Genomic DNA, 24,803 nt, shown 5'->3' on the forward strand with positions numbered 1-24,803 from the left:
CCGCCTGCCCCGTCCCTGTCCCTCGTCTGTATCTCTATACTTTGTTCAATAATCTCTTGTTCCTCGAACATTGCGAACCCTCGCACTCACCCTCAGTTTATTTCTGCTGCCCAGATAATGCCCTTGGATTGGCGCTCCTCACGATGACAACTGCTCATGCGCCTCAGCCTTTACCAGGAACAGTCACCGCCACAAACAGTCAATTACCCTGCGAGACGCCTGAACCTCCTCTCCTATCCAGTCTGCGCCCAGCCAGCAGACGCCATCGCCGCTCAGGCTCGTCGACGGCCGTCGAAGCCGATTTCGCGACCCAACAATTCCCCAAACAAGCCGGGCTCGCTGGTCGCGGGTCTATTTTCAGAAAGCTGGCGGGTCCCCGGGAAAACGCAAAGCGCTTTCTCCGCTTAGGGACCGTCCAATCTCCAGCGCCGCCCCAGGCTCAGGCTCAGGCTCAGGCTCGCCCACCCATGTCTCGTCCGCGTCGTCATCGTCCTGTCTCTGAGGTTATCCTTTCCCCAGACGATGCCAACATGCTTGCTGCCCCCTCCATTCAGCCGGGCAGAATGCGCTCGCATTCTTCCTCGAACTCCTCAGTCGTCGTGTCCCGCGGGCCGTCGCCAGGCTGCATCCCAGATCATGCGCCGTTCCCCTCATTGCCCAACGAGAAGACCGTCGCGACGGGTAGTGGGATCTCCGTGGGCATCGCCCTCACCGAACCCGTCCTCTTCCTCCAAGGCTACGATCAGAACGACCCCTCTACCAAAAAATCTGCTATTCTTCGAGGACAGTTACATTTGAAGGTGTCAAAAAGTGTCAAGGTCAAGAAAATATCCATCTGTTTCAGAGGGCAGGCGCAGACCGATTGGCCCGATGGTACGTTTTGCCGGCTTCGTTTCAGGTTTTTTGCCCGTACTAATGTCTTCGCTCCATAGGCATTCCACCCAGAAAGATTCATTTCCACGACAAGAAGGATCTCGTTACTCATGGAGTGATTTACTTTAATAACGGCGATACAGCTCTTATGCAAAATGACTATGGTGCCCACATTTACAAACACGCCAAACCGCTAAGCTTGTTTACCGGCAAGGACAATACCACGACGGTCAGAGAAATCTCTAGCAATAGTGGATCGACAACGTCTCTTGGAAATAGCGGTTTCACTGCCAGGGAAGCGAAGCGCTTGTCTCTGCAGTCCAACAACTCGCGTAGTTTTGGTAAAGGTGATGCACCGCCAACGGTCCCGTCTCAGCCCCAGCGCAACTACCGACTGTTCCCTGCCGGCGATTATCTATACAGCTTTGAGTTCCCCATCGACGGATCCCTTCCAGAGACGATCAAGACGGAACTCGGATTCGTGCGGTACGATTTGGAAGCGATCGTGGAACGCTCAGGTGCTTTCCGTCCGAACCTGCTGGGCAACCTGGAAGTACCTGTTATTCGCACACCGGCCGAAGGCTCGCTCGAACAGGTCGAACCGATCGCCATTTCTCGGAATTGGGAGGACCAGCTGCACTATGATATTGTCATCTCTGGCAAATCATTCCCGCTTGGGTCTCAGATTCCTATAGCCTTCAAGCTCACTCCTCTGGCAAAGGTTGAATGCCATAGGATCAAGGTTTATGTTTCAGAAAATATCCAGCACTGGACTGCAGACAAGAGCGTCCACCGGTTCCAGCCAGCAAAGAAGGTTCTTCTCTTCGAGAAGCGCGCCGACCAGGCTAGTACCAGTACGTATCCTGGCAGTTCAATGCGTGTTATGGCTGGTGGCGGCATTGACTGGGACCAACGCGCTGCTGCCGCTCGAGGGGAAGAAATTGTGGAACGCGGTCGGACGAATCTGCTTGGGAATTTGGATAGTGCATCTGCAGTCGGCCCGACGGAGATGGAATTCAATGTCCAGCTTCCGAGTTGTCATGAGATGAGGAACCGGGACGAGTCGCAACGCTTGCATTTCGACACGACGTACGAGAACATCCAGATCAACCACTGGATCAAGGTATGTATTCTGCACCTCACTGACACTTCATCACTAACAGCTTTTAGATCGTCCTCCGTCTATCTAAGCAAGACGAGCGCGACCCCGGAAAGCGTCGACATTTCGAAATCTCCATCGACTCACCTTTCCACCTCCTCTCCTGCAAAGCTACACAAGGAAACATTTACCTTCCCGCATATACATCGCCCAATTCAGAGCCCGCAACCCCAGCACCAGAATTCGAATGTGGCTGTGCTGGGGCCCCCATTCGTCGAAACCCATCTCGTACTCCTTCGACTTCTGATCGAGAAGATCCGCAGCCTGTCGTGTCTAGAAGCTTCACCAGCGGGTCCGGCGGCCTCGCTCGACCACCCGCTGCGCATCTAGCTACAGAGGCCGACGGGCGAGCTGGAAACGAACGCGAGCCTGGTCCTCGACCGATGCACCTCCTTCGCGCACCGTCCTTTGCACCACCTGCGTTCGACGACGTGCCTCCCCCGCCACCCCTAATGACACCCCCACCCGAATATACCAGTATAGTCGGCGACAACGACCGCGAAGCAGTCTTGGAAGACTACTTTTCCCGCCTCACCACCTACGAAGAGCGTGTTGACGACGAACGAGGCTCCGGCCGGGTCGATGTGCCCTTGACACCCGGAGCTCGCGTAAACCGCAGCATGGACGTTCCGCGCGAGTGGGTGCGCCTCGACGAATCGGTCGTCTAGATTCGTCCCCAACTGCTATAAACAGTATATATCCAGATCCACATCTATATCTACGACCTGAACGACGAATAAAGTTACGACGTCACGAATTCATTCATTTCCGATACGGAGCGGGTCGGAGGAGTTTGATACAGCCACTTTCTATACTTTCTATACTTTTATATACAATTTCCTTTGTGATTCCCGGGCTGCGGCCACTGTATCTGTTCTTTTTGCTTGTGTGGTTGAATTGAGTATAAAACAGGCGCAGTATTGGTGATATTTATCCATACATACCCATGCATTACCTTTATTTCAAAGTGCTCCTTCTAGAAGACCGACTTATCCCGAGCTTGAATTCATATCAGGGTTTTATGCAAAGCGTTGCCGCCTGTCACGTGGGACCCTTAGGCGAAGTACCGTCGTTGGGTTTAATCGGCTTTAATCCAGCGATGGACGAGAGTTACCTATACGTAAGTAGATACCTAAGTTGGAGTCGATCCTGACCAGTGTAAAAACTTGAAAGCAATCATTTACCCTGAAGGTATCGAACCATCAATCGACATCTCAATAATACCAGAATGTTCCTTCATGATTATCCTGCCTGCAGCTAGTTTTTCCTCCAGGCGATAAAATGGAATGGCGCCCCAAGACTCCAACGGCAACGAAGCACGGAGTCTCAGTAGATACGAAGATCAAACTCGTACTTTGTCCTCACTCTGTCCTCGACTAATTCTAGGCGTTCCATTTTGCCAGTTCGGGCTAGGCAACTCCAATCTCAAGAACCTGGCTTGAGATCTGAAAGGCTTGATTCCCTTTGAGCTGAACGCATTCTCCACTTCGTTACCCACCGGTTGCTTTTAGTCTGGTACTCAGCCTTCCATTGCTCCAACTTCCAGGTTCTAGCAAGCTGAATTATGGAGTACTACTGCTGCTCCTTTAAGTTCCAGGAGGATCCCACTATGGGGTCGATTCCATCCAGTTTTGTGAGTGGTATACTTGACTTAGACTTGGACCTATGACCATGGCGACAACCGACGATGAGAAGCCCAGCTGGTACGAGAAGGACGTCAAGAGCATTAACCCAGATGCGCAGAAGTTATTGGAGGATTACAGTGGCCTCCAGGCTGAGGACGTCCTTCCCCATGTGCTGACACTGGTTCGTGCCCTTCGCTGATCTGTCCTTTGTCTCGAACTGACTTCGATACCAGCGGGATGACGCATTCAAGGTCTGTCCGTATCCATGTATAGGCCAGATGCGATTCCTTTCATTCCACATCAAACGTCACCCACTCCGCGAGCGTATCCTAGAATACCTGCGCAACAACCCCGAAGCTGGCCTGCTGGATGCAGGATGCTGTGTTGGACAAGGAATTCGATACCTAGCGCACCAGGGCATTTCCAGCCACCAGCTTTTCGGCCTCGACATCGAAAAGCCATTCATCGATCTCGGATATCAGCTATTCAAAGATAAAGACCGGCTAGAAGCAACTTTTGCCCTGGGGAACCTCACGGACGACAATGACAGCCAGGCTCTTGCCAAGTCACTCGGCGAAAAGATAGATATCGTGTTTGCTAGCTCCGTCCTTCATCTCTGGGACTATGAGACGCAGCTGAAGGTTGCGACGCGGTTGGTGCGTCTGCTCCGTGACAAGCCTGGTGTCATGGTTGTAGGTCGCCAAATGGGCAGTCTTTTTGCCGGTGAGTACCCCCTCACCGGGTTCAGTGATGGGATGCAGTACCGCCATACTATCCAGTCCATGAAGGGCATGTGGCATGATATCGAGGAGATCACCCGTACCCGGTGGAAGGTGGAGGCGTCGTTGACGACCGACGATGTGGTTCAGCAAAACAAGGATGCATCACGGGGAGACGCCATATGCGAATGATTTGGTGGAGTGCCACGAGAGTTGAATAGTTGCCAATTTCAGTAGCTCTCGAGAATCATTTGCCTTCTGAATGACTAGAGTAACCTCCTACGCCGGAGTGACTTTTCTGGTTGTGGTTTCCTTGGATGTCGATCCTAAAGACGACTGCCAGTAAAGACTTGGGATATTGGGGACAGCTTTACAAAGAAGTGTACCCCAGCCGATGTCGCACTGCAGTGCAAGGTTTTAGATCTCTATTCACCTGCTCATCGAGCTTGGGTGGCTTTGCTGTATAAAACTGAGCTTCAAATGGGCATATATCGATTGGTCAAGCTAGCTAACGCACAGAGGTTACCTTGCTCTGGAATGCGGATGTCAATAGCTCTTGGAAGAGTAAGGGGTGGTATCGCTGTTATTATGCTTTCGTGGGCCGTGGCTCGCGGGGTTGATCGTCGTATTGACCAAAGCATATGATCAGGTTGCAAGCAAGAATACGACGGCTGTAGCGGATACATTGTTGGTCATAGTAGTCGGCGTAATTGCACCCTTTGACACATGAAGAAGAATATCCTGCAGAAGAGGATCGAGAACGGTCCTGAGATAAGGGGAAATTGAGATTTGCTGCAGTTGTTGCCGAGAATAAGATGAGCTTGGGTGGCGCTAATCCCAACAGGGCTAGCGGCAGTAACCGCCCCAGGCACGGCACGGGGGCCACGGTGGATAAGCGCGCGCAAGGAGCGTTTCAACCGGGGCCTCTTTGATCTGGGACCTCCTTTCCAAATGTCTCGACAGTCTGGGGAACTTCGAGCTTCGTTTGTTCGACCGCGGCTCTAGGTCGTCTTTCTTCTTTCCTTTCTCGCCGTTTACGGTTTTTTTTTTCTCTTTCTTGGGGTCTTTTTGCCTGTTATTCTACTCTCGGAGCACTCGAAGTTCGTCCTGTGGTTCGAAACTCCTGCCCTCCGCTTGTTCACAATAATAATCCCCGCCGCTGGTTATGGCATTCGTTCATTTCTGCGAGCTCGCTATCAATTGATCTCGATCGTTACGAGGTTCCTTCCTTTTCACTTGAAGCGCTATCCACTTCCGCTGTCTGCGGTTTCACTTTCCAGTTTCAGATGCTGCGGCTTGAACTCCTTTCTTCCGATGTTCCTGATCTCCTAAGTTTCTTTGTCGAAAACCCGGAATACGTTTTGTCCACGCAACACCGCAAATATGACTTCTAGACCTCGAATTGTACGAGCTGGTATGGGCTATCCCTTTGTGCTTTTTTGATCTAGTAATCTGCGTTGCTGACTCGCTTGGTGTTTAGATACGCTTGATCTCCAAGACCACAACGCTCCCTCCGCGAAGGATCATACACATGCCGTACACACGGACGAAGCAACTGGTCTCGCTCCTCATCAGGAGAAGGAAGTTCGCCATGCCACCCACGACTCTAAAAGTGAGATTACGCACGGTCCCGATGGCCGCGGATCGGCGGCCGATGGATACCATGACGGAATTGATATTTATGATGATACAGACGACATTCAGATCGGGCTTGGAGTTCACCAGGGCGACGGTGGTGTAGGAGAACGCGAAGATGAGGAACAGAGCGATGCGGAGGACGACGATCTGTTGGATGATGAACTCATGGACAAAATTTCGAGCTCTCCCTCTATTGATGACGGTATGTCGCGCGAGGCATACTATCTCCACGCGGGCACCGCCACTGACTTTACCAGATGACATTAACTTTGAATTTGTTTACGCGCTGCATAATTTTGTTGCGACTGTGGACGGACAAGCGAACGCGTCGAAAGGAGATAATATGGTTCTCTTGGATGACAGTAATAGCTATTGGTGGCTTGTTAGGATCGTGAAGGATGGTAGCATTGGTAAGTATGGATCTGGAGATTTCAAGGTCGGAGCTAACTGGCGTAGGATATCTACCTGCTGAGCACATTGAAACGCCAACGGAGAGATTGGCCCGATTAAACAAGCACCGGAATGTGGATGTAGGTTTTTTACTACTAATACCTCGGATTTGACTGACGAGACAAGCTTTCTGCAACAATGTTAGGAGATAATTTAGAGAAGTCAAAGAACCCTTTGAAGAAGGCAATGCGACGGCGGAATGCGAAGACAGTCACATTCACCAGCCCGACATATATCGAAGCATCCGATGTTGAATACTCGACAGAAGACGAGGCCGACGATGACGACGTTTCATTCACCGACGAATATGCGCGTGAAGAATACGAACAACAGGAGGAACAGAATCAAGACATTGTTGTCCAACCACTGCGACCCAAATCACAACGTGATAAAGGTGCTGAAGAAGTGCAGAACACACAAGAGGTGCAAGAACCTGTTGCGGCCAGTCCAGAAAAGCAGCGGTCAAGTCAGGAGCTCTTCGAACAAGAAGAAGAAGCTCTTTCTCCTACTTCCTCTGAACTCACTGCCAACAGGTCAAGGAATGGTACCATTAGGAACACAGACTCATTCTTCAAAGATGATGCTGCCGAGACCAAGAAGATATCACTTACTCCGAACCTACTGCGCGACGAAGGTGCTTCAAGCGAGCCAAGAGAGGTACGTGAAACCGTCATCTTTACTTTGAGTTCGTCCGAATAGCTGCTGACTGATCCCGTACTGTAGCCACGCATTAGCCTAGAAGCCCTCGATAAAGTCAACTCAAATGAGAGGAAAGAAGACAAGAAGCGCAAAGACAAGAAACCCGGGATGCTCAGCGGCTTATTCAAGAGAAAGGACAAGAAGTCCAAATCAGCCGACGATGACGGTGAAGATATGGAGAAGCATTCGGGTGAGCTGTCTCGATCATCACCAACTCCGAAGACATCCTACGAATCTGTATCCTCGCCCGAAGCGCGTCCTGCCAAACAGGTCGCACCGCAAAGACAAACCAGCAAACTTCAGAAACAACCCCCAGAGGCAATCCGGGAAACAGCAAAGGAAGAGACGTCGCCGCAAAAGGAAGTATCATCAAGGGAAACCCAGCGAGACCAAACAATACGCCAAGTTGTATTGGACGAAGTGGAAGAGATTGCTGGATCCTCGCGTTCCAAACCTTATGAGTCGGATAAGAACGTGTCGAATACAGTCCGTACACCGAGTCCTTCCAAGAAGCCAACATCGCCAACATCGCCAACATCGCCAACATCACCAACATCACCAACGTCACCGATTTCACCAATGTCCCCTATTGATGCTTCGAGAGATCGACAGCTACCGCCTAGCCAAGGGGCGAATTCGTCTGTAACATCGCTTCCGCAGAGATTTCCTCCTAAGCAAGCGCCAGAATACCAGGCACGGTATTTGGAATCGCCTATCAACACATCATCGCCCTTGGAACGTCAGCGCTCGCCTAGCGTGCCAGGGCTAACCACCGATCTACCGCCTTCTGAAGATCAACCACCCTCACCCGAGTCGCCTCCCTTATCCCCTGCTGGCACCACTGACAGTAGGCGGGCCGAGGCAACACCGGTTGAAGCACCGACTCCGACCTGGAGCGATGCTAGCTTGCGCTCGTACTTGGAAGACGAAAACGAGCTCCGCGATCTCTACGTCATTGTCTACGACAATACGAACATTCCTCCAGCTGGCCCTGAGCACCCAATCACTGGCAACTTATTCAAGGACGAGAGCAAGAGGTTGCGGGAGATGAATAGCCAGTTGGACTCTCTTTTATCTGATTGGGTTACTCAGAGAGTTCGGAAGTCAGCCAGTCAATGAACAAACCGTTGCTGGAATTCTTCCGTTGAACAACTGCCCTTAATGTGTTTCCTTATCTTCTGGCCAGGAGCTATACTGTGCTGGACGCATGTACCTTATCTTGGAGTACTTTTGGCCTTTCATTTCGTCTCTTCCAATTTTTTTTTCTGTGCTATATTACGAATACCAATGTGTTATTTATTCGAGATATACTAAGTGTACGCAGCCTGATACATCTTAACATAAACAACAGTACGTACAGCCATAGATTCTTCGAGTGTCCCTCTCAGTCAAAACTCAGTAGGTTATTTACAGTCCCCACCCTTTCACCTCCTTCATACGCGCATACCACTCCTGAACATACGGAAGGCTCACGTGCGGCCCATAAAGTTCAACCTCCCACTGCGGCTCCGGCGCAGCGAGACCCGTCTCCCTAAGACAAGACTCCCTCAACTCCTCGAGACTCCCACCGCGATCATAGCCCATATTCACCTCACCACGAGCAGCAACCAACTCCTTCCTCAGCGCTTCAGTCGCGGCCCCGTCAACACTCAGGTCGTCGGGGTTAACGACAACACCGTAATTCTCGCGCGCTCCCTTGATGGTCACGAGGCGTCGACGGACTTCAAGAGCTACCTTTTCGGCAGGACGAGTGTATGGGTCTCCGAGGCCACCGCCTCCCCATGTTACCCACTCCAGCAGGTCACCGGGGTCGACGCGGATATGGTCGCATTTTGAGGGGAGGACTTCGACGGGCGGAGTATCCTTGGACTGCGAGTAGCGGTATAAGATTTTGCTTGATCTAGCGCCCGGTTTACCGCCCCGGATACCCCAGGGTTTTGTGAACCACCGGTCATCATGCAAACTGAACTCGCCGCGGGAGAGGAAGCGGTAGCTTGTGCGCTGGGCGTTACCACCGCGGTAGAAGCCTGGGCCGCCGCTGTCGGGGACGCTCTCGTTGGCTTCAATGCGGAGCGGGTAGTTGAGCTCGATGATCTCCGTGGGGATGGACTTGATTGCAGGGAAGAGGCAGTGGCAGTCGAGGCCATCGCCGGCGTTGCGGGCGGGAACGCCACCGAATCCGATTTGGTAAAGCTGGTACCATTCGCCGTCAGGCTTGTAGCCGGAGTAGAAGAAGTGAGGGGAGTCGCTGAAGCCTGCGGCGGCGGCATAGATGGGGTTCTTTTGTCCGATCAGCGCTTGCATGACGTCCATTGTGCGGCCCATGAGGTGGGTGCGGCAGGAGATGGGGGCTGGTCGGACGGGTTTCAGGATTGTGCCCTGCGGGATATGGATGTCGATGAGGTCGTGGAAGCCGTCGTTGATGACGGTTCCTGGGGCTGCGGCTGCGATCATGTAGTAGCCGATGAACATGCGGAACATGGTCTCGGAGAGGTAGAAGTTGATGCTGTGGTCGCTCTGTGGGGAAGTGCCGCTCCAGTCGAAGAGGAGTCTGTTGCCTTCGATCTTGGTCATTGTGCATGTTAGCGCCCAGGGGCCGTGACCGTGGCCGTCGTCATCAACGAAGTCAGTGAATGTGCTCGGCTGGTCGCCGAAGTCGGTTTCGATAATCTTGGTCATGGCGGTGCGGTTACGCAGGAGGAGTTCAGAGCATGCCGCGAGGTAGATTTCGCATCCGAAGCGCACGACGAGCTCGCAGACTCGGAAGGCTGCCGTTCGGCACGCGGCGATGATAGCCATAAGGTCAGACCTGTACCAGTCGGGCTGGCGCGAATTGCGGCATAGCAGGTCGACCAGGTCGGTGTTCATAGTGCCCTTTGCATAGAGTTTGATACACGGGATTTGGACACCGTCGTCGAAAATGGACGAGGCATTGATGGACATACTGCCAGGGACTATACCTCCAACATCAGTCAGGTGCCCGAATTGCGACGCCCAACCGATAAGTCTGTGCTCATAGAAGATGGGCAAGAGGACGATCACGTCGTTCAAGTGCGTCACGGCTCCTTCAATCATGTATGTATCGTTGGTGATGAAGACATCGCCTTCCTCAATCGTGCCGTGCCACGCGCGGAGGAACTGGGTGATGAAACTGCCGAACTGTCCAACAAGCATTTTGCCGTCGGCAGTGGTGATGACGTTGAACTCATCCTGCTGCTCACGAATAGCAGGGGACATACTGCAACGGAGCATGAGGGTGTCCATCTCGCTGCGAATGGAAGCCAGGGCGGAGGCAACCAGCGTGGGGATCAGCGGTGTCGATTGTACGATTTCCAGGGCCTGCTCCGCAGTCTCATCCTTAGTTTGCTCCTTCGTCGTATCATCGGTTGGGCGGATGAGGATGTTACCGATGGAATCGATTTCACCATAGCATCCGGGGAGGATGAGGGTATTACTGTCCAATTCCGTGATAATGGCTGGGCCGTCCACGTATACACCTTGACGGCTTATCTTCTCACGGTCCCACAGCGTGGCTTCAAGTGTCTGCCCTTCGATGACAATTTGCTTCTTCGAGACCAACGCATCGGCAGGCGGCTCGCTTGATACGGCCTTGCTAAGCTGAGGAATATCAATGCCGGGAGAACCGTCGACGGAAACGACCTCGAGACGCATCAGCTCTAGCTCGAAGTTGGGGAGACAGTACTTGAATTGCTGCTCGTGAAGCTGGTCGAACTTTGCTTGCAGCACCTCCCTCCACGGAACGTCGTCCAGCAGCAGATCCTGAGCGTCCAGCTCAACCGTCAGATTCAATGCTTGACCTCGGTATCTGAGGTCTAGATGGTAGCTCATGTCTAGCTTCATTGATTGACCCGAGTTCGAAGCCTGCATCGTCTCTCTGCATGTCTCCTCGAGCTGGTCGAATTGTTCCTTAACTTGCTTTGAGGTCGTGGTTGAGAGAAGGCGGATGAAAGACAATGACTGAGAGTGGCTCAGCCTTGTCGTGGCATCGCCCAGGGCACATAGGGTTCCAGGCGACGGGGGAACGATGACCGGCCAGGCTCCTAGGAGCTTGCCCACAGCATTAGCATGCAGCGGACCGGCACCTCCGAACGCAACAAGAGCAAATTCCTTAGGATCATAGCCCTGCTCGACGGAAACTAGGCGCAGCGCTCCGTACATAGTCTCATTGACCAAATTGACGATGTCCTCAGCGGTTTGAGTCACCGACAACTTCATTTGCTTAGCAATATCTCCGACTGCGGCCAACGCAGCCTCCACGTTGAGAGTGAAGTCTCCTCCGAGGAGGGTCTCTGGGAGGTAACCCAGGACGAGGTTGGCATCCGTGACAGTTGGCTCGCTTCCCCCCTTGTTGTAAGATGCAGGGCCAGGGCTTGCACCCGCACTCTCTGGCCCGACGCGCATCGTCTCAGTGATGCTCATGTACTTGGCAATGGAACCACCTCCGGCTCCCACAGTTCGAATGTCCACGGCTGGCGACCGAACGGTGAGTGAGCCGACAACTGTTTCGCGACGAAGCTGGGGCTTGCCCTGGTGGATAATGGCGACATCAGTCGATGTTCCACCCATATCGAAGGTGATCAAGTTCTTGTACGGGGTGTTTCGCGTAACGACGTCCGCTACACCCTGTACACCTCCAGCAGGACCAGACATCAAAATATTAACCGGGAGCTCTCCGGCAAGACCCAAACTCGTCAATCCACCATCTGACTTGAGAATTCGGATTGTGTTGCCATCGTCCGCAAGCAAGTCTTGCAAGTTGCTGAGGTAGGTCTGAACAACAGGCTTGACGAGCGCATTGGTGCACGTCGTGACCGTCCGCTCATACTCGCCAACCTCCCTAAGCACGTCGCTCGAGCAAATGATTGTCAGATCAGAGCCAAGTACCTCGCGCACCACCTTTGCGACCAAAACCTCATGCTCGCTGTTGGAGTGCGAGTTCAACAATGAGATTCCCACGGCCTCTGGTCGCTCCTTCCCAGCCCAGGCCTTCAGGTCAGCCCTCAGCGCATCAACGTCCACACCATCCACCGTTTTCCCATCAACAGACATCCGCTCATGACATTGTATCACTCTCTCTAGCGGCACAATTGGGTCCGGCGGGGTATAGTGCAGCCAAGCGCCCAGTCCTCCAGGAATCTGCGACCGGCGAACGGCCAGGATATCCTTGTGACCGGCCGTCACGATTAGGCCTGTTTTTGCGCCTTTGCCCTCGAGGACGGCATTCGTCGCGACCGTCGTACCGTGGTGGATGAATTGGAACTTGCCGTCCCAATCGAAGCGGTCCTTGAGCGCTTGCTGCACCTTGCGGATGCCGTTCTTGATTCCGATACTTTGATCCTTAACTGTTGTTGGGACCTTTGCGCGCGCAACTTGGTTATCGGGGGTGAAGGCGTAGACGTCTGTGAAGGTACCGCCTACATCGGCTCCAAGACGGTAGCCGTCCTGGTTTGTTGTTGCGGATGGCATTGGGATTCAATTGAGGTAAGAGATAACAGAAAGGAGGGTGAAAATGAAAGACTGCCACATGCAGAGCGAAGAGAAGCTGGGATGAGGGGGAGGGAGAGATAAAGAGGCGGGAATGAGGGGCATGGCACCGGTGGTGCTACTACGTCTGCTCAAGCTATGAACAGGTCTAATCGCATAGTACAACCCTCGGTATATTCTCCACAGACCTCCAAGACAGGAGATTATTACAAAGTACGAATCGGAAGCCGGGGTTGGAGCACTGGTGGATTGCATCGCCCGGTCGTTGTGGGAACCGACGGCTGGATTCATACTAACTATGCTGGAGCCATGCTAACGTTTAGTGACAATTACTGTAAGGACGTTTGGCACTTGGACCTCAGTTGGGATAAGTTGCTATCTTGACTGTCGGAGCTCCGTCTTATCTGAAACAGACAAAGGCCTTATCACCTGCATGCATGCATGATTATCACTTATCTCTACCCCAGGTTCCCCAACGGCGCTGCGTTCATACAACCTGCAAGGATGCGAATCAAGTCGAGTCAGTCAGCCACGCAATTGACAGTAAGATGAATATCACTACTTATGAGACAGCGGCAAATCCTCCAGGATCATAAGGTTCTTGTCCCTTCCCTGACTCAGGATGTTCGACTTCCAGACCCCGAAGGAAAAAAGAACCCTGCAAGGGTTGCATTAGTGCATGAGCTGCGTGGCCTAGTCTCTAGGCAGGCGGGCCACAGTCCTAACAGAGTAGGTAGGTATGCTCCCTGCATTTTGACCGTTGGCCACAGCATGGACGCCCCCGTTATCAATCGCATTGTCATATAAAGCTGCCGTTCATCTGGCTGGTTTCATGGCCTGGAAATTACACTGCTAGCTGGCCCCGTCCTTTGCGCACACAAATCCCCTCAGACCGTTCCTTCGATCTTCACCGCAATGCACGACAAGGAGCAAGCAGAGGCCCATGGAGCCTACGACTCTTCGGGGCACGCAAGCCCTCGATCGCTGGCAGCCGAGAGCGAAGAGGCCGAGGTCTTCCAGAAGACCGACTCTGGCGTCAATTTCCGCAAGGTCGGCTGGTTCAATGCGACGGTGATCTTTATCAAGATCCTGTTCGCGACGGGAGTGCTGTCAATGCCCTCGGCACTGTACTCGCTCGGTGCCGTGGGCGGTGCGATCAGCATCGTGGCCTGGGGTGCCTTCAACACCTACTGCTTCGTGATCCTGGGCAACTTTCGCAACAGACACCCGCATTGCCATTCTGTTGCGGACATGGCCGAGGTCGCGGGAGGTATTGTTGCAAAGGAAGCCACGGGCTTACTGTTTATCATTGCCTACGTTCTGGTGACGGGGAGTGGAATCATTGGTGTTTCGACTGCGCTGAACGCTCTTTCCCACCACGCAGCCTGCACGGTCTGGTGGTCATTCATCGCGACAGTGGTAATTGTTGCCACGGCCTCGATCCGCAAACTCGAGCATGTCGGCTGGTTGAGCTATGTGGGATTCTTGTCCATCTATATCGCCGTGCTTATTGTCGTCATTGGAGTGACGACTCGAGACCGGCCGGCTGCTGCACCCCAGGAGGGGCCGTACGACCTGGGCTACGTCAACATCAACAACCCGGGATTTGCGGCTGGAATGGTTGCGTCGTGCACGATTTTTGTTTCCTCAGCTGGCACGAGCGCCTTCCTCCCGGTTATCTCGGAGATGAAGAACCCGAAGGATTACAAGAAGGCGCTGTATCTTTGTATGGCCTTGGTGACAGCGTCCTACCTCGCTTTCAGCTTGGTTGTTTATCGGTGGTGTGGGATGTGGGTTGCCAGTCCGTCGCTGGGTGTATGTTTCTTCCTTACTCCCTTTTCAAGCAGCAGCTGATGGCAGTAATTTGTATAGAGCGCCGGGCAAACGATCAAGATGGTTTCCTACGGTGTTGCATTGATCGGGCTGATTGTGAGCGGTACGCTGTATCTTCACGTAAGTACCAAGCACTCTATCACTACTCATGCGATTGCCTTTTCTAATCATAAAACTCTTATAACCAGGTCGGTGCAAAATACGTCTTTGTCCGAATCCTCGCGAATTCGCGCCATCTCCAAGCCAACACCTTCATCCACTGGGGCACCTGGCTCGGCAGCACAATCATACTCGGTGCATTGGCATTCATTCTGGCCTCTGCGATCCCCATATTCAACTACCTCATTGCTCTTGTGGGATCGGTGTGCTTTGCTCCCCTCGCCATGAGCCTTCCCGGCTGGCTATGGTTGTACGATCACGGACACTACCGGAAGGGGTCCTTGGTTCAAAAGGTAGTGTACCTGCTCCACATTGGCTTAGTACTTCTGGGCCTCTTCTTCTGCGTAGGCGCGACGTATGGCGTTGTCATGCAGATTATTGAAGCATACGACACTGGACTGATTGGTAAGTGCTCACTCTACGCGTACTCGGTCCGGAGTACCCACATGCTTGATTCGCCACAGGAGGATTATGACTGACAGGTAACAGGATCGGCCTTCAGTTGTGCGGACAACTCGGCCTCGTCGTGAACGGTTCATCGATCATCGGCCTCGATCCAGGGCCCTTGCCGGATGTGTCAGGGAACTTGACAACCCCCGTGTACATAATGCAGGGGGGGGGGGGGGGGGAAGGCGTCGGGTTCGACTTTCTGCAGGCTAAGACCATTATAAATCCTTTAATTTGTGTTCAATACTAGACAGTCCCTTTGTGGCTCCGGAGAAGATTGACAGAGTCTCGATTCATATAATGAAGTGGGGCCGATGCTAATCTGTTACCGTTCTTCCCGGTCTTGCTGCGGAACAGCGCAGAAGTACAAAAGCCCTAATTAAATTGAGTAGGTCGCCCGCCGATTCCTGTAGCGCCAGCGCCATCTCGACAGGCATCAAGATCCTTCCACCCAACCAGATGCCAAACCCGCCAGCCAGCTAAGCCAGCCTTGTGTCTTAGTCTTCGCCACCCACCCCACCGGCACTCACAGGATAGTCTACAAAACTGTCTAACCGGGGTTCTCGCTGAAACGCCCGCACCCCAGCGACCGCAAATCAACGTACTTTCGTGACTTGGTCCCATCGCACCCAGTTGAACGCTCCTGTCAGCCGCCCCAGCAGGATTCCGATCCCCGGCTCCCAAGATGGCCGGTCCGTCCGGGCTGTCCGTGCCGTGTGGACTCTGCTGCTTTGTGGATAGCACCTGATACATCCGATAGCTAACGCTCTCCGAGACGCTCTCGGCATGCTGCGCGATGGATGTGATGTCGCGGGTTGAGGGGTGTTAGACGGCTTGCATCGCATGGCACTCCTGAGCACTGGCAATGTCACTCTGCCTGGGGGTTGGTCTGCAGGGCGCCCTCTCCCCCTTCCCATCCGAGCTTTGAGTACCGGGGTACGGGCAAATCTCCTGATCGAACGTTTCTACCTTGAAGGATTGATGAATTGATTTTGGGGGCGATTCTGCAGCGTATTCCGTAGATTTGGTCCTTTAGATTCGTCTGTGAATGTGAACTATTCAGAGACTTCAGACTCAGAGACCGCTACCTTATGACCTGATCCCTGTCGGCCTTCCGTTTTGGTTTGCTTTCTGCACGAACCCCCGGTCTCTGCTAACGTCGCTCCTTTTTCTATACATCGCATCTGTTTTTCTTCTTCTGTTCTGTTCTATTAGTTATTATTCAACTCAAAGCCCGGTTGTAAGCCAACTGGCAACTTTACTTAGTCTCCCTTTTATCTTTCCTCATCATCTTTGTCTTTGGAATCCTCGATGCCTTTCTTCAGCGAGCCTTGAGCTCTGGGCTACAGCCACAACCACTTTCATTAATATCACTTAATGACTGCCTTTTTTAATCTCGTCACATCAAAAGCCAACATCAGCTTCACTACAGGTGACCTAGCCGTCTAGCCTTTAGCTGATTCGATTCGATTCCAAAACAGCTTCATCATGTCCTCTCTCACAGAACCCGCCGTCGAGGCGCCACCAGGCAAAGTCTCGAACCTGGAGAACCCAGAGGACGTCCTACACACGGTGAACCTCGCAGCGCAGATTGTGAGTATTGTTGTCGTGAGCATTATTGTGGCGCTGCGAGTTGCCATCAAGCTGCGGCTGAGGAACGGGTTCGGGTTGGAGGATTGTGAGTTTTTCCTTTTTATACATCCCTGTTTTCACGAGATTCGATTTAGGGGAGTTGATGTTTGGAAGTGTTCGTTCGGTGCTGATTTACTAACTACTTGCTCTAGACACGACGCTTGCTGGATGGGTGTGTACCCCCCACCCCCAAATTGGAAGTCTAAGATATGGCTTACCTAGTAGGACGAACTGACGATGGTGCTTGATAGGTGCTTTTCATAGGTTTCTGTATTAATATGCTTATTCGTATGTATAAGATCTCTTCTCACCTCTTGACCAAGGAAGCTTTCTAACATTGAGCCGGACAGTCAACAATTACGGCGGCGGCTACCATGCCTGGGACGTCTCCAAGGGCGACTTTATCAATTTTCAGAAGGTCAGCCCAGCAATACCGAGAAAGAAAATGAGAAACGAGCTAGCCCTAACAATAATTCCCTCCATCCAGGCCTCTTACGCTGTAACCCTCATCTACGTCCCCATGGTCTTCGTGATCAAGCTCGCCCTGCTAACAGTAATGCTCCGGATCTTCGCGCCCGACCGCCAAAAAGTCATTATCATCTACGTCAGCATCATCATTTTACTACTCTACTACATCCCCGCCCTATTCATAAAAATCTTCTTTTGCAAGCCTATCTCCGCATACTGGTACGGGGTCGAAAACGGCGGGACGTGCATCGACCAGCGCAAGGTTATTATAGCGGACTCGGCGATAAGTATCGTGTCTGACTTTTGGATTCTCATCTTACCAGTGCCGATGCTTTGGAGTCTCAAGATGAGCGTTACGAAGAAGCTGCGCGTGCTGGGGATTTTGGGGGCGGGCGGGCTCGCTACGGCGTTTAGTATCTGGCGGCTTCATATGATGGTTGTGCAGGGGGTCACGAATGATACGACGTGGTTTTGGATTCATGCTGTGCTTACTGCGTGGGTTCCCTCTTACCATTCCCCATTTCAATCCCTGATTCATGAGCTGACGGATGCAATGTCCTATAGAAACGCCGAAGCCGGCATAGGTCTAATCTGCGCCTGCCTTCCCGCCCTAAGCACGTACATCGCAAAACTCAAAAACAAGTCGCAGAAGAGCAGCAGCTACCTCCGCAGCTACGGGTACAAGCACAGCCGCAGCCACAACCACGAGCTGGGCAGCTGGAATAAACTATCGAGCATGAAGCAGGGGAGTGGGAATCATGGCGGGGCGTTCCCGCCGCACCTGGGGCAGCAGACGGACCAGGCTTGCTTGATTTCGACGGTTGAGGCGGAGAGGTCGGTTAGTGCTTCTGAGATGCGGAGGCGCGAGGGGTCGGAGGAGAGCTTGGGGGAAAGGGGGGTTGGTGTTGGTGTTGGGTTGGCTATTGGAGCTGGTGGTGGAGCTGGTGGTGGAGCTGGTGGAAATGTCATTCACAAGGATGTGGTTGTTGAGCAGAGTTATGAGTACGTGAAATAGATTCATGGTACATAGGGCTTGGCTTGGGATTGGATAATTCATTAGGATATAAGTATAACTATACATTTCTTATGTTTACTCAAGTCTTGTGAAACATACGCAAATGAGTGAATGAGTCAAGTGAATCGAGGTCATGCGCTGACATCGTCACCGGACTTGCGGCGGCAGCAAACATTCACACTCCGGGGTATATAAGGCTCGCGCCGCCCACTTCAGGTCGCACCCTAAACCGCAGATTACAATAATCATATTTGAAACATGTCGGACCATTACTATGCGCAGCACGCCTACGCGCCTACGCAGGGAGACTCTGTATACTACGCGCCGAACCACGACCAGGGGAACCATCACGCGTCCAAATATAAAAACGTCCAGTACAACGCTGCGTCAGAACAAAGCCAGATGTACCTCGCACGTCCAACGGTTGTCGGAACCCCGCAGCCAGATCCGCAGGATAGATACCGCGATCAGCAACTCGCAGTATCCGCCCCGGACCCCTACAGGAACGACTGGGGGCATGATGAGAACATGCTGAGTCCCCACTATGAACCGCGCGCTCGACGCGGGGAGGCTGCTGAGTATTAGTATGTCTTACTTACCACAGATTCAACCCTTTCTGTTTCCTGGAAGACCTGGAAAGCTAACATGTTACAGCGAGGCTTCGCATCGCGATCACCAACGCCGTCGCCGCTCACACTCCCGACACTCTAGACCTAGAGAGTCTTCAACCTCTTTGAGCCGCGGACGAGACCACTCGGGACATAGAGAGACCGGTGAAGGCGAAAGTGAGCGCGGGCTTGGAGGCGCTCTTGCTGGCGGCGCAGCGGGGTATTACCTAGGTCACAAGAAGAGCCATGGGTTGCTGGGGACTATCGGCGGTGCAGTGTTGGGGCATTTTCTGGAGAAAACGGTGGATGAGATGAGGGATAACAGGCATGACGGACATAGTTCGAGTTCGAGTTCGCATCACGGCTCGCACTCGCATGGGCATGGGCATCATGGTCGGCGCCGTACTCGCCATCATCGTCACCATTCCACTCGGAGTCGGTCGAGCCACAGCCGGCGCACCTCGGAATCGTGGTCTGATTAAGTAGTTGAGGTAGGAGTAGATCGAAACCAATGAGACAGCTGGAGAGAGAGAGTCCCTTGCACTGAGTAAATACGTGACTAAGGCTCCGATAAAGGCCTTGGCAGAGTAATTCTCTGCCAGGTGGCTGCCTGAAGAATGGCAGCTGACCAATCAGAGGCAGCTGATAATCAGGGCTCAGACCTTCCCGATTGAGCGATCGGAGCCTTATCAGCCCCAGATTGACCTTAAACAGTCTCTCGTGACCGACGAAGGGGGGATGACTCGACAACGTCGCATGCCTCGCTATCTTTGCTTTTGCTCCTCGTCTCCTCCTATTTCTGTCCTTTCTCGTTCCTCCCTTTATCCTACGTCTTTCATCTCGATATCTCACCTAGTTAGCCACCCCCTGGTATTCTTTATCGACGAACCCCAGCCGCTCTTTCGCATCTCCGCAGTAGATCGCCTTATCACCATCACCGTCTTGCCTCCTCGTCATTCTTACCCTTCCTTCACTGTCGACTTCAGTTCAGCTCCTCAGTACCTACTCCTAGACTTTATATGCTCCGATATGCCTCCTCCGTTAATAGACTTCGCTGCCAATTCCCTCCCGCAGCACTGCGAACCGACATCGCCGTTCCTCACCACGATCTCCAGCTACCTGCACATCTGCCTCCCCACCCCACTCGCCCTCCTCTCCTCCACGCTCGGGACTCTCAGCATTATATCGTGGCTCTTCGCTCAGCTTCCCCAAATATACAAGAACTTCCAGCTCCAGTCGACGTCCGGGTTATCTATATTCTTCCTGATAATATGGTGTCTTGGTGACATGGGCAACCTGCTCGGCGCACTTTTGACGCGACAAGCTGCCTGGCAGGTCATAATCGCGGGTTATTATGTCTTTGTTGACGTGACTCTCGTATTCCAGTTTTTCTGGTATACTCACTATAGGGGCGGCCGAGGGGCCGACTACGCCGCACTCTTGCGTGATGACGATACTACGCCTGCGAGTATGCTAGAGGGTGTCCGTTACTCTGAGGATAGCTCCTCGGGAATTGACTCTTCACCGCAGATCTCACCTAGGTCTGACTCCAAAGATGTTACCGACATGAAAGACCGAACCGCCGGTGGCATGAACACCGCGTCTCCGTCCTGCTCGAATGAGAAGATGAGTACCTCGCGACGACCTATCGTTCGATCTGGCAGTAGCTTGAACGTGCAGAATTCCGCTGCTCGTACCGTCCTTCTAGCGTCAATGCTCTGCGCCGTCCTCGCCAACGCAGCTCCGACTGAAGCCAAGCCAGCTCCTCCTTCGGCGTCGACTCTCGAGTGGCTCGGCACCGTATTCTCTTGGATGTCCACCGTCCTATATCTCGGCTCACGACCTCCCCAGCTGTTCAAGAACTACCGCCGCAAGAGCACATCCGGCCTATCGCCCTTGCTATTCATGGCTGCATTTTGCGGAAACCTCTTCTACTCCAGCTCTCTGGTCACGAACCCAAACGCGTGGTACGATCTCCCCGCATACGGCGGCGGTGGCTGGGCCGACGCAGATGGCAACAACCGGGTAGAGTGGGTGATGCGCGCGACGCCTTTCTTCCTCGGCGCCTTTGGCGTCTTATTCCTGGACGGCTTCATGGGCGTCCAATTCCTCATGTACGGTGGTTCGGACGACGAATCTGTTATCGAAGTCGAAGACCCCAAGCGTGGACGCAGCCGCTGGAAGCGCGTTCACGGCTGGATGAGAGGCTGGGTCCCCTCGCCCGTGCGCAAGACAACGCCCGAGTCAAGCCCTGAGGGTCTGGCTCTCCTTACTGAGGACCGACAACAATATGGCACGGTTTAAGCACCTACTATCATCTTTGACAGATATTCTTACGAAGCGACGACACTATTCTTTCTCTCTCTATACCTACATGGCACTTGTTTGTGCCTACAGTAGCCTGACTTGCATTTTGGTTCGTTTTTGATTCACGTTCGATTTTGGGCTTAGAGTCAGGTTGGTTTGCATGGTGCATTGCGTGCGTGGCGCGTTGAGCATAGATTTTCCATCTACAAGTCTGCCTGTTTACCTACCTTACTATTTCTATATCGATACAAGGCATATCATATGTCATACATAACATATACCGGCGTTATCTTCTCTTTTCCCCTCTGGTCTCATGCTTCCACTTTCTGATTATTTTAGTGCGTTTAGATAAGATATTGCTATTGGATACTAAAAGTCATTGAATGGCATTACTTCTACATAAACCTAGATCAAATTATCCTAGTAGCAAGTATGTACTCTTGAATGTATCTGAGGGAGATGTTTCTGATATATACGCCCTCATATTCGTAGCTGGCTTCAAAACATGTAGGAGGATAATGAGACATGCATTATAATAATACTAAGTTGTAAAAATAACCTCAAATGACCTCAAACAGAAAGCGATTGTTGAAGCCAGTAGTACTCCCATCCCGTACATCAATCTCATTAGGTACAGTTGAGCATCCCAGTATGTAAACAGTGACCAGCTTTGGCTCGCCTCAAGCCCCCAGCACTTGGTAGGCGGATGCGAACCAGCAATGGTGTCTATAGGTAACAGCGAATGAAGCGGCAATGCCAAGGTTTGAAGAAAGGAAGTAATAATGTAATGTTTCGTAGGGGTCGTGGGCGGGATGATGTGTTTCGTTCGGACGGGTTTGAGTTGAAGTAAGCATCCCGTTCTGAACTGGATAATGATGGGTAACCAAGGAAGCGAGATCTTTTTCAATGATTTTGCGTGCGCTCATGATACACCAAAATTTGAATCCTCCGACACGACGCGGCATGACCAGCATCGACCGAGTGCGTCAGAAACGCCACCGAGAACTCCCCGTATGCACCGCAGCGCCAAGTTTACCATGAGGACATAAATCGGCATAGCAACATGGGTCATTTATGAAGAAGCCAGCGTTCGGAATCACGGGAAAGCATCCTAGAACAGCGTGGACTTGACATCTTGGACACCACGCCTAATGACATCCTCTATGCGCCACCTGGGAGGAACGATTCTCGGGTTCCGCTTCTGCTGCCACTGGATTTCCTTCTCTGGGGGAGGCGCCATGTCATCATTTGGGACAGCACCGCCAGCGACGCCAGTGGAGAATTTGAGCTGGAGGATGTTGCCAATCTCATCACAAGCAGCCAGAACACGGTCAAGGTCTTCCTTTGTATGAGCGGCAGAAACACAGAATCGAGCACGAGATGAAACCAGAGGCGTTGCAGGATAGCCGACAATGACGACGGAGATCTTTCGTTTCAACATCTCATGGGAGAAGGAAGGCATCTTAGCAGGGTTGAAGAGGAGAACAGGGATGATTGGCGAGTCGTCGTGACCGTACACTATAAAGCCAAGACGCTTCAACCCGAGACGTAGGTATCGGGAGTTAAAAGCCAAACGCTGTAGTCGCTCCTCGCCCTGGCCCGGAATAAGTTCACCGTTGATGAGACGTAGAGCAGAGATGATCTGCGCAATGATCGCCGGAGACGTCGATTCTCCGTAGAACATTCCAGAGTTGATTGCCTTGAGCTTGTCGATCATGACTTTGTCGGCAGCGATGTAACCTCCGTTGGCACCGAATGACTTGGTCAAGGTACCCATGAGAACATCCACTTCCTTGGTGTCAATGCCAAAGTAGTCACAAACACCTCGACCGCGGGGTCCGATGGCTCCAATCGAGTGTGCTTCGTCGATAAAAAGATGGTACTTGTAGCGCCTCTTCAATGCGATAAGACCGGGAAGATTGCACATTGAGCCTTCCATAGAATAGAGGCCTTCAACGACGACAAGAATCTTCTTCCAGGGTCGGTGAGTTCGGGGCTGACCTTGGCTAATAGCCTCACGAAGCTTTGCCTCTAGATCCCGCATATCGTTGTGTTTGAACATGGCAATAGAAGCGCCGGAGAGACGAGCACCGAATCGGATGGAGGCGTGGTTCAATTCATCAGAGATAAGTAGGTCACCCTTGCCAACAAGTGCCGGGAAAATGTTTGCATTGGTACCGAAGCCCATAGAGAACACCATGGATGATTCTTTGCCGACAAAAGACGCGACCAGATCCTCAAGTTCAATGTGCAGATCCTGGGTACCAACCTCTGCACGTGTGCTCACAGGAGTAATGCCGTACTTGCGGATAGTCTCTTCTGTGATATCCGCACATGGACCTTCTGACTGGGCGAATCCGAGATAGTTGTACGAGCTCAAGTTCAAAGTGTCAGTCGTGGTGCCGGTCAGGTAAAAGCTCTTGTTGTGGTCATCCGTAGCCCGATCAATCAGAGTGATATTTCTTCCAGGTACGCCAGTAACAGGCCTCTCGAAACAATCGTTAATTCGTAACTTGAGGCGGCGAACGTAGAAGTTATCAAAGTCACTGTTGAGCGCGGCGTAACCATTTCGGGGCTTCAGATGGCGGTAATTCTCTTCGCGAAAGCGTTTTCCAAAGAAATCGCGAACGTGACCGAAAGCAATCAGAATCAGGTAACTGATATATGTTGTGATCAGATAATAATAAGGAGGCTCGTCCATCACAGGCTCCGGGAAATGTCCACCGGGGTGTCGGCTGGAATACCGATGACTGGGGTGACCGATGGGACCGAATTGAGCATGTTGCTTGGCCAGACGGCGAGCCTCTTCGGGTGAAGGAGGCTGAAAGAGAGTCGTAGGAGGATCGTTCATGTTTGGGTTATCCGCAGTCGCAGTGGAAAGCGAGATGGTCGGTAAGGACAGTGAGGCGGAGCTGATCGGCGGAGCGGCGGTATTGGTACCGCTGGCGTTCTGGAGAGCAGCTCGCGCGGTCTGAGGCTCGCTTTTGGCTTTGGGCGAGGTCGAGAAGAACTGGGCCAGGCGATTGGTCTTGCTGGCGATGCCGCTCTTTCCGGAAGTGGAGGAATAGGACGAGGTGTTGGAGGGGTCGTTGACGGGGGATGTGCTGGAAGCTCGACGCGGCATCGCAAGGAGACGGCTGAGTCAAGGCAAACGAGGTCACAGCACCGCTAATGACGCACGGTGGAAGTGGTCTATCGCGCTTTCCTAGGAAGTAAGCACGACGTCGTTCGGTCTACACGTCGAGCGTAAGATCCTTGCTGTGACGAGCCCTTATTTTCCAATTCGCGACGAAAAGATGGCTATAGATGCAAGAATATCGACCTAAAGATTGGTAACGAGGTGGTCAACAGGCGAAAGTCAAGGACTGAACACAGCAAAGAGGTGACACGAGCGACTCCGGACCAGCCGGCCAGATTAATATTCTCGGGTAGCGTACCTTGGCACGTGCTGCGGCTGGAAGCTGCGGAAGCCCCCAAACGACCTCGTTAGGCAGACTAGAAATTGTCGCGAGATCGAGTTAGCCAGAACTAGATGGCTGGGAGACGGTGAAGAAGCGTCGAAGTGGGAATGGGAGATCAGCGGAGGAAGAAGAGAAAGTCCGCCTGCATCTCCTGATCATGAATAATGAATTAGAAAATGGCAAAAGGCAAAAGGGAACTTTTCAG

General features: G+C 52.6%; 9 protein-coding genes across 9 annotated transcripts; 7 read left to right on the forward strand and 2 right to left on the reverse strand.

Annotated features, from left to right (window-relative positions):
* Positions 1-143: 143 nt before the first annotated feature.
* BDV17DRAFT_278791 (arrestin family protein) lies at positions 144-2,700 on the forward strand (the record flags this gene model as incomplete). Its single annotated transcript, XM_073759596.1, has 3 exons — positions 144-873; positions 933-1,996; positions 2,044-2,700. 3 exons carry the CDS (start codon positions 144-146, stop codon positions 2,698-2,700), a joined length of 2,451 nt encoding a protein of 816 aa, XP_073621535.1.
* Positions 2,701-3,441: 741 nt separating this feature from the next.
* Positions 3,442-4,710, forward strand: BDV17DRAFT_13053 (class I SAM-dependent methyltransferase). The gene is made up of 2 exons (XM_073754131.1): positions 3,442-3,838; positions 3,891-4,710. Exons 1-2 carry the CDS (start codon positions 3,698-3,700, stop codon positions 4,566-4,568), a joined length of 819 nt encoding a protein of 272 aa, XP_073621536.1. The 5' UTR covers positions 3,442-3,697; the 3' UTR covers positions 4,569-4,710.
* Positions 4,711-5,641: 931 nt separating this feature from the next.
* BDV17DRAFT_13065 (uncharacterized protein) lies at positions 5,642-8,426 on the forward strand. Its single transcript, XM_073754133.1, has 6 exons — positions 5,642-5,790; positions 5,857-6,216; positions 6,272-6,424; positions 6,471-6,544; positions 6,591-7,121; positions 7,188-8,426. Exons 1-6 carry the CDS (start codon positions 5,760-5,762, stop codon positions 8,280-8,282), a joined length of 2,244 nt encoding a protein of 747 aa, XP_073621537.1. The 5' UTR covers positions 5,642-5,759; the 3' UTR covers positions 8,283-8,426.
* On the reverse strand, positions 8,427-12,749 carry BDV17DRAFT_13058 (Hydantoinase/oxoprolinase-domain-containing protein). The gene has a single exon (XM_073754132.1). The coding sequence runs from the start codon at positions 12,648-12,650 to the stop codon at positions 8,571-8,573; it is 4,080 nt and encodes a 1,359-aa protein (XP_073621538.1). The 5' UTR covers positions 12,651-12,749; the 3' UTR covers positions 8,427-8,570.
* Positions 12,750-13,424: 675 nt separating this feature from the next.
* On the forward strand, positions 13,425-15,272 carry BDV17DRAFT_13078 (putative neutral amino acid permease). The gene is made up of 4 exons (XM_073754134.1): positions 13,425-14,483; positions 14,541-14,621; positions 14,690-15,065; positions 15,150-15,272. The coding sequence occupies exons 1-4, from the start codon at positions 13,584-13,586 to the stop codon at positions 15,188-15,190; spliced, it is 1,398 nt and encodes a 465-aa protein (XP_073621539.1). The 5' UTR covers positions 13,425-13,583; the 3' UTR covers positions 15,191-15,272.
* Positions 15,273-16,228: 956 nt separating this feature from the next.
* On the forward strand, positions 16,229-18,351 carry BDV17DRAFT_13103 (uncharacterized protein). The gene is made up of 5 exons (XM_073754142.1): positions 16,229-16,785; positions 16,892-16,911; positions 16,991-17,027; positions 17,090-17,702; positions 17,772-18,351. Exons 1-5 carry the CDS (start codon positions 16,596-16,598, stop codon positions 18,220-18,222), a joined length of 1,311 nt encoding a protein of 436 aa, XP_073621540.1. The 5' UTR covers positions 16,229-16,595; the 3' UTR covers positions 18,223-18,351.
* On the forward strand, positions 18,329-19,514 carry BDV17DRAFT_13154 (uncharacterized protein). The gene is made up of 2 exons (XM_073754150.1): positions 18,329-18,806; positions 18,877-19,514. Exons 1-2 carry the CDS (start codon positions 18,481-18,483, stop codon positions 19,310-19,312), a joined length of 762 nt encoding a protein of 253 aa, XP_073621541.1. The 5' UTR covers positions 18,329-18,480; the 3' UTR covers positions 19,313-19,514.
* A 53-nt stretch (positions 19,515-19,567) lies between these two features.
* BDV17DRAFT_249999 (PQ-loop repeat-containing protein) lies at positions 19,568-21,547 on the forward strand (the record flags this gene model as incomplete). The annotated part of the gene is made up of 1 exon (XM_073756284.1): positions 19,568-21,547. A coding segment is annotated over one exon (1,567 nt), but the record flags the coding sequence as incomplete, so codon positions are not given.
* Positions 21,524-24,730, reverse strand: lcb2 (putative serine palmitoyltransferase 2). Its single transcript, XM_073756286.1, has 2 exons — positions 24,575-24,730; positions 21,524-24,459 (listed from the first exon to the last, which is right to left on the reverse strand). The coding sequence occupies exon 2, from the start codon at positions 24,259-24,261 to the stop codon at positions 22,249-22,251; it is 2,013 nt and encodes a 670-aa protein (XP_073621543.1). The 5' UTR covers positions 24,262-24,459; positions 24,575-24,730; the 3' UTR covers positions 21,524-22,248.
* Between the last annotated feature and the right edge of the window lie 73 nt (positions 24,731-24,803).

This window comes from Aspergillus undulatus (genome assembly GCF_047715775.1).
Source record: "Aspergillus undulatus strain CBS 261.88 unplaced genomic scaffold BDV17scaffold_1, whole genome shotgun sequence".
In the NCBI taxonomy this organism is placed as follows: Eukaryota; Fungi; Ascomycota; class Eurotiomycetes; order Eurotiales; family Aspergillaceae; genus Aspergillus; species Aspergillus undulatus.